This window comes from Cyprinodon variegatus, unplaced genomic scaffold, assembly GCF_000732505.1.
Source record: "Cyprinodon variegatus isolate N-32 unplaced genomic scaffold, C_variegatus-1.0 Scaffold462, whole genome shotgun sequence".
Lineage (NCBI taxonomy): Eukaryota > Metazoa > Chordata > Actinopteri > Cyprinodontiformes > Cyprinodontidae > Cyprinodon > Cyprinodon variegatus.
In genome coordinates, this window is record NW_015150915.1 from 145,755 (window position 1) to 154,182 (window position 8,428).

At 40.4% G+C, this 8,428-nt stretch overlaps 1 protein-coding gene across 1 annotated transcript in view; it reads right to left on the reverse strand.

Moving 5' to 3' along the window:
* Positions 1 to 378: 378 nt before the first annotated feature.
* Positions 379 to 8,428, reverse strand: part of wdr20 (WD repeat domain 20) — an 11,967-nt gene continuing 3,917 nt past the window's right edge. The window contains exons 2-4 of the mRNA XM_015389500.1: positions 7,557 to 7,739; positions 4,727 to 6,046; positions 379 to 1,355 (exon numbers count right to left, since the gene is read on the reverse strand). Of these exons, the coding sequence (XP_015244986.1) occupies positions 1,302 to 1,355; positions 4,727 to 6,046; positions 7,557 to 7,739 (1,557 nt within the window). The 3' untranslated portion in view covers positions 379 to 1,301. The remainder of the gene's footprint in view (positions 1,356 to 4,726; positions 6,047 to 7,556; positions 7,740 to 8,428) is intronic.

Consider the following 8,428-nt stretch of genomic DNA (forward strand, 5'->3'; position numbering starts at 1 on the left):
TAAAATAGATCGATACCGCGTGAGTATATTATTTTTCAAAGTGTCAGAAATGGATAACAAAACTGCTATTTTCAATGACTACTTATTTTTGTCCAGCTTTAACATCGGTATCGGTTATCGGCTACATGAGTTTTAAAATATCGGCATATCGGATATCGGCCAAAATCCCAATATCGTGCATCCCTATAAAACACATTTACTTACTTTAGTATAAAATCTATAACATTGAGAAATATTTGTTGTTCAGTGTTTCCCAGACTAGGACCTCTATAAATGTTCATACTTCAATCTCCCTGCTCATTAAACATTAAATGGTTTCATTGCAAACCGATGTAGAGATGCATAGAAATAATAAACAACAACCAGAAAAAATGTATTCAAGATTATTTTAATATTATTAATATGTTTACTTTAGGCTTTAGAAATATAACTATCAATGACAAAACTTCCACTGGAGTAATGGTAGTTTGCGTAGGCCCCCATCAGATCAATTAATTACAATATACACATTATGATACAGAGCAGATTTGAATCTGAAATAATATTAAAATAAATGCTCAATAGATAAAGGTTTTTTTCTTCTACTGTATTAGCCATTTGTAAGTTCTTAGCACACCCCCACAATGTAAAGCCATTCTCTTCTAATAAAACTAATTTAAGTGCAAACCATTTTTTCTTGAAAAAGACTATGATTGCAGCATCCTGCCTTCTGCTAAGTGCAACTAGGCAGTCCCCAACCTTATTTATTGTTCCATTAAAGTAGTATAAAAAAAATAAAATAAAACAAAACAAAAAAAAAAACAGCTAACAAGAAAAAAAAAATCAGTGCAAAGTCATTAATGGGGAGATTCTAGTCAAAGAAGCAGTGGTTGAATATGGATGGACGTCAATTTTCACGCAGTTTTTAACTAAACTTCTTCCATAAGGTCTGGGTCTGCAGAGGTGGACAGTAAAATAATCTACCATCTTAATCTCAGCCGTCTGGTTTGCAGTTACCGACGCCAAGCTTTGTTTCAGAGAGGATAACAGTCTGAGGAGATCTGACACAAAACAGTAAAAAAAAAAAACTAAAATATTTTAAAACTCCAGAGTAGAAAACTACGAGCGCAACAGTGACCAGATTGCACAGCTTTTCCGTGTTTCGCCTCCTCCTCTAAGTCCGGGTATCAAACAGGGAAGCCGTGAACAGAAGAGGGGAGAGGGAAGGGTGTAAAGGAAAAGGAAAACTTGCAATGCTTGCAGGGTGGAGAGCAGCATCAGACTCTGGGTTGCAGGGTTCTTTAGCAGCAGAAATATTGATGCTATACTACTGTCCCACTGGGAGAGCTGGCTTGGTTTTGGGATGACAATAAACCCTGGAAAAAGGAAAACAAGGAGATTTGCATTGGGAAAGTCCACATTCTGAAGCAAAAGAAGAAAAAAAATAAAAAAAAATCAAGCAAAACAGATCAGTTAATAGTGGCCCAAATCCAAGTCCCGTCCAGCAGAGCTTCCTTATTTAAGGCACTTCCTTATTTATCATCATTTCCATCCTGTTCCAAAAACATCTACATGCTGCTCCAAAAATAAATCAGCAGTGATCTAATGTCACTGGGAGCTCTGGTTCTGACTGACTGTCTGGTATTGGGTTGCTCTCTTCTAAATTATTTTATTTTAATGAAGTTTGGAGGCTAAAGTTCTCACACAGAAAGCTGAAAGCTTTACAGGAACATCAGGAAAACATGAGCAGAGCTTAGATTAGATTACGTCATCTCTGTGCACTGCTGAAAAGCTGGCTGAAAGGAAATAATTAGCATTGAGGGGCTCCTATTAACCTATTTTTAAAAGTTATAGCAGTTTAAACCTGACAGGCTTGTTAAAAATGGTCCAGCTCAACAGAAAGCAGAATGATGGAATATTCCTTCTAAAATGTGTTCTGCATTTTTATTTTAGTATCCAAAACAGAAGAAAGGATCAATTTTTTTTTTTGTTATTCCATGATGTGCAGAAAAGTTTTATCCAGAATCCTGGTTGTGGAGTTCCTCACCAAACAGAAACAAGTTATAAACATGTTCTGCTTCAATGCGTTTTCAGCAAATTAGAAATGAACTGATAAGCAGAAACATGGTTTTAATCTCTTAACATCCACCTTATTTTGAGTAATCCTCACCTATTTTGCATACCCAAATGGAAAAGCAAATAACTTAGGAACTGTAAGCCCAAATGACATGTGCAATACATTATTTGAAAGCTAACACCTTCTAGTTTCTGAATATATAAATCAACGTTGGGTAATTTGAACACAGACCAAGCTGCATCAGTTCAAACATGACTAAAAGTTTTTTTTTTATTCTCGGAATTTATGGGTCATTTTTGAACAGCAGTAATAAAGATATTCTTGAGAAAAGGCAGGTCATGGTATTAAATTGCTCTACATCATTTCAACCACAAATACAGAAACTTTCAGACCTCTAGCTACAACGGTTCCAGAGCTGCGGGGTTTTAAACTTTTGGTGTCAGCTTGGAGCGGCGCTCAATGGCTCCACCTGCTGGTGTCTGTTTCTCTCTAACACAAGCCTGTAATGCGGTACCCCTTTAAATATACTACACACATTTGGGCTCATTTGAAACCTTATTTCATTGGCGACATAAGCCCAACACCCCATGTTGTCTTAACCAACAACAACAGAGATTAAAACGTCAATCATATCGCACATCACTGGCCGACAGGAAGTGAACCGGAGGTGAGATTTCGGGGACTATATCTGACTCAAATCGCGTCAAAAATATGCAGACACTTGTGTCTTGTTGATAAGAAGACGATGTAAAGAACCGCACCAAATATCGCGGGCTAACAACCCAGGAAATAAGTAGTATAATAAGTAAATATTAGCAAGATGCTGAAAATAAGCTATGACACACTAACAACCGGACATTATGGGTGATTTTCTCATCATGGAATATTTTTATTACTAATATGCTGTGTAACGGTACAGACTTAGTAATTAAGAAAAACTCTATAAAAGATACATAAAACATTTCCTTTAGATTCAAAAATCCTTTTATATATATGTATTCCTTAATTATATGTACATGTACTTATTTTTTTAATTTACTATTCATTTAAAATGTGCAATAAGGATTTTTTTTTATTCCAGACTGTTTATTTTAGAAATTTATTAAAAGTATATCTTTTTAGATTAACTGTTTAATATATATTGTAAAATATAATCAACTGATTACTTTAAAAACTTTAAACTCTTTGAAGTGAATTTTGTTCCATAATCGTTTTAAACAAAGAAAACATTTTGTAAATGAAAATAAAAAACAAATTAATCCAGGAATGAAAGTTCTTAATAAAAAAAAAGGTTTTTAGAGTAACTTTGCTCTTATCTCAGATTTTTTTTTCCCCCCACAAAGAACCTCATTCTTTCAAAATTTATTTTTTGTTTCTTGTTTATAGATTTTAAAGTTTAAAGTTTATTATTTCAAATTTCTTCTTTTAGATTGAATTTCCAACAAAATTGTGTCCCATGCCGACCAATAGGAATAAGTCTTTTCTTCTTATTTCAGAAGAAACCCCGCCCCCAAGAAGTCAAGAGAATTTGATCTGGAAAATCTGATTGTAAAGAAATTTAAGAAGAAATTCTTAAAACTTGATATAAAAAGAAAAAAAAAACTAACTGTAAAAAGAATTAAAAAAAAATAATCTTAAAAAAAAAAAAAAAAAAATGCAAGAAAAAATATAACCTGCATCATTATTCTCAAAACGTTTTTGATTTAGAAGGTTTACTGTTTTTTTCTTAACACACACAAATTTCCATTTAAAAAAACATGACGTAAAGTTTTCTAGAAGACGTTTCTCCTGCCATCATCTTCAGTTCTGGATGAGAAGCGAAACGATGTCTAGAAAACTTCACGCTCGGTTGCCTGAACTGAACTGTTAAAGCTTGATCATGACCCGGATGACTGAGAATCTTCACAGATATTTAAAAATCATGTTTGCTTGCAACAATAATGGAGCAAAATTCACTCCATACCACCCTGTTAATAACTCAACACCTGCCAATCTACATTTGCGGGAATAAAACTAAACTGCAAAACTTTCATTCAGGTATTAAATGAAGGAGATGAAGGCAAAAGTAAAAATTCACATTAGTTTAAAAAATGTTGAATTAGAATTTTTCCATGGCAATCTGTAGAAGAGCTTTCTGTTCTGAGAACCCAGATATGGAAACTTATTTACCAATGACTCAGCAAAAAATGGAATAAATGACATTAAAATGATCTGGTGTTGATTTCTAACATTCCCAGAATTGGGAAATAATTTAATAACTTCTTGCGGGAAAAAATCTTTCTATATAAAATCTGTAAGAAAGCATTTCCTCTAAGGAGCAGAGAATAAAGGGGATTGGAGACAAAAAGAAAATTTGCTTTGGTTCCGTTTCTGCCGTCAGAAACAGTAAAACTAGAAAATAAGCAAATAAAAGCTAAGTACACTCGGAAAAAGAAATAAAACAGAAAAATGTAGGAATCCACGACCTAAGCATGAGGATTTCCAGGTTTCAGATTTTAGAAGCAGGAGCTGCAGATGAAACCATTTCTAACAAACCACCTGGCTGCTGGAAAAAGAATCCAAACCAAACCGTCCAATCGGACGCGACGGGTTGGTTTATCTTTAGTTAACTGTTAAAGACATGATGTTAGCACTTCAACCTTCCCACACTTCCTGTTAAAAAGAACTTACCACTTTGCCTGGCCTCGCCCATGTGCAAATAAATCCCTCCTGACAAGCAGTCACTAAACAGTCCTCTAAAAATATGAGTACAGTCAGTCTCTCGTGTGCTATTTTTTTACAGATGAGGGGCTCCAGGAGGGGCACGTCCTCCATGCGTGGGCACAGCAGCGTGCCCAGAGTCTTGGCCGGGTCCGTTTTGCTTTTGGTCAGCAGGTTCAGCTTGTCGCTGCTCTTGCTGCTGATGTGACCCATGCTGTGGTTGCGTTTGTGGTCCTTCTCGTGGTGGCGCTCCTTGCGGTCGTGCAGGGAGAGCGTGGCGAACTTGCTGACGCCCGTGGCGATGGCGCTGTCCATGATGCCGCCGCCGCTCTTGTTGGCGCTGTTTGCGGCGGCGGTGCCGGCCGAGTGGGGCAGGCTGTTGGAGCGTGGTAACGTGGTGGAGAGGGAGTTGATGCCGGGGGTGCTGGCGCCGCTGTTGTTTCCGTTCGTAGTGTTACTGGAGGCGTTGGTGATGATGGTGGCGCCGGTCGGAGGGCTGGTGGCGTTCATCACGTTAGTGTGTGTCCGTGTCCTCGACAGAGGGAGATGAGGGAAAAGGATGTCCTCGGTGAGGTCCCACAGGCAGAGCTGAGTGTCCTGGCCCACTGAGCCGAAGCGGTACGTTACGCTGATGGGCCGACTGTCCGTGGAGTTGCGCTTGGAGAGCCGGGACTGCGTGCTGTTGGCCCGGTCTCGTCCGAAGTGGATCATCTGATCCTGGAAGTCCTCGTCGCTGCCGCTGAACTCCATCGGGTCGCTTTCCTCTACGCTGGTGGTGTAATGATCGAACGCCACCACGCTCACCCACGACTTGTGGCCGTGACCTCTGGCGATGACCCTGCAGTCCAGGAACGACCACACGGTGACCAGATCGTCCTCTCCTCCGGCCACTATGTACTTCCCGTCGGGGCTCCAGCACACACACAACAAGCCCCCAAAGTAGCTCTTCATGGTGCCGTGAAGCTCCACGGCGTCGAAGTTGAACACCCGAAGGAAGCCGTCCTGACTTACGCAGGCCAGGAACTTCCCGTCGGGAGAGAAGGCGAACTCGTTCAGAGCCCCCTCCCCCACGGTCCATTTTAGGAGGGGGTTCCGCGTAGATTTGCTCTTACAGGTGTGGACAGAGTAGTTCTCGCCCTGTTTGAGCAGCTGGTAGTGCGGCGCCGTGGTGCCACAGGTGTGCTCCACGTTGTACAGGTACATGTTCCCGCTGGCGTGCGAGACCAGGAACAAGCTCTCAGAGCCAGGGACCCATTTCACACACGTCACTCTGGACTTGTCGATTAATCTCTGCCGGAGGAGGACCGGGGGTTAGAAGGATGGAGGGGGGAGGAGAGCAGAAGGAGAGGAGGATTATTACAGTGAAGTATGACCAAACATGACATCCATGATACAGATAAACTTATTCCTGCTTTCATCTGTGCTCTTTCAGTTTATCCAAAATAAATAACGGTGTTTTTAACACCTCCAGAGGGAGGGAATATAACCAGAATCCAGGCTTTAGATCTTAAAAGGGCTGATAGAATGGTTCTATAGGGTATCTGGTCCTTCAGGTCTCTAATAGGGTGTGTAACATTGGTTGGGCTGAAAATGGCCTATTAGCTGTTCTATGAGCCCTAATGCAGCCTGGTTAAAAGCCCTAGAATGAAACCACAGCTTTTCTTCCTTTTATGGTATGATCATGAATATTTAGATGAGCTGTGCTCTGATTGGTTGGTCTACAACGAGCCAAGCTGCTGAGCCAAGAGGCATCATAGCAACAAGCACTCACTCACTGAAACATCAGATTGTTGATATGGTAGGGTGACCAGACGTCCTCTTTTTCCCGGACATGTCCTACTTTTTATAACTAAAAAAATGTCCAGGGGGAATTTAAAATCGTTTGGGATTTTGGTCGACTACAGTGCAGCACTGACTGGACCGGACCGGGCATTCGAACCAAGCTGTGAGCTGCAGGGCTGGTCCAGGAACCCCGGGGGAAGCCAGTGGGGGACGGAGCAACCGAACCCGACCCCGTGACGCCCCGTGCTTCCCCCCCCGCCTGCCTTACCCAGGAAGGCAGGCGGGGGGGGGGGCATAGCATCACCAGGAAATTTTGAATGGCTACAACTGTACAAAGAAAACAAATGTATTAAAAACTATATTTACATCATATTTATATTCCAGGACAGAATCATTACAGCCACTACTGCTGTGGTTAGACAGTGACAGTAGTATGATTGCTCATGTGAAGTCGCCAAATTTCGCCAAGAACACAGAGAAAACTCACTAAATTTGACTCTAATCGCTTTTTTTTTTTTTAAAGGGGGCAATGTTGCTAGAAGGGTCTAAAAAGTCCACAAATACAAAAAACAAAGTGGCTAAGTTAGCAACAATGGACGGTCGTATCCAGGTTTCCTTCACTACAGAGAGCAGAGCACTGTAGCTAACAGTTAGCTTCACAGAAAGACAGACAGGATGTGTTGTTTTCAAATAAAGTATATTTTAACATTACATGATATTTAAATTCATTTTAAAGTATGGTTGATGATTAGATGCTTTACGCTGCTTTAACAGATTTCATTTATTAGGAAGGTGTGACGACTTTTATTTTGCTGTCGATGCACCACAATCAGTTACATGTAGGAGAAAACCCTGTTTTATAGAAAAACTACAGCGAAAGTCAGTAGAAAATGAGGAAACATGATAAATGTCTGAAAGTTTTTCCATTTTAATAAATCCTTCATTTCTAAATCAACTTTAGACCTGTTAGATGTGGAACGGATCATCTAAAACCCAATGATAGAGTTCGGACTCCTACCTCCTCATTGAAGAGTTTGCTGGTCTCCTTCTTGATGGGGTCGATAAGCTGTACCTGTCCAGCAGAGAAGCCCACCAGTAGAGACACGCTCTCTGCTGTGGCGGTGAGGTGGTTGAAGTCGTGGCATGTGGGCTGTGTCCCCTTGTAAATCCGCTTGTCTATGGGTTTACTCAAATCTGCGGCCTAAAGAGAAATGTTTGCAATAAATGCATGAAGATGCTGCACTAATCTCATTTGGGCCTGAATGATACAGAATATCAGCATCCTGTAACCACAGCTGGCTGATTACATTATTACTATGATCCATTTGAACTGTACATACTGACAACATGATGCAAAACACTGACAGGTTTTAGTGGCTTGGATGCTGCATAAAAGAGGGAGATTTGGAAACTGAATGTTTTACTGATTGATAAACATTAATACTGAATATGCAGCTTTCAGTTTCAAAAGATTCAATAAAGCACTGGATTACAGCTGGATTGAGATCGACTTTCCGGTCACAAGACAAAACTACAGCATGAAGGTAGCTTAAAAACATCTTCATTTCAAAATTTCATCCTACTGTAAATTAGGGGTGGAACGGTTCATAAAATCCACAGTTCGGTTCGGTTCACGGTTTTCGGTTCGGTATATGTTGATTGTTAGCCTGACATGTTGGTTGTGTTGCTGTTAGCATAAACAAAATGTGTTGCACAATGCTTGCACACTGTTGCACTTTTATCCACAACTTTCTTTCCGCCGTCATCGTAGGTCACTCTAAATGCAAAGTGGTCCCATACAGCAGACCTATAAAATGCTGCTGGCGCGTCTTCCAACTCCTGTTCTTTCCCACTCGCCATACCCACACAATTCTCCACAACTTATTTGTT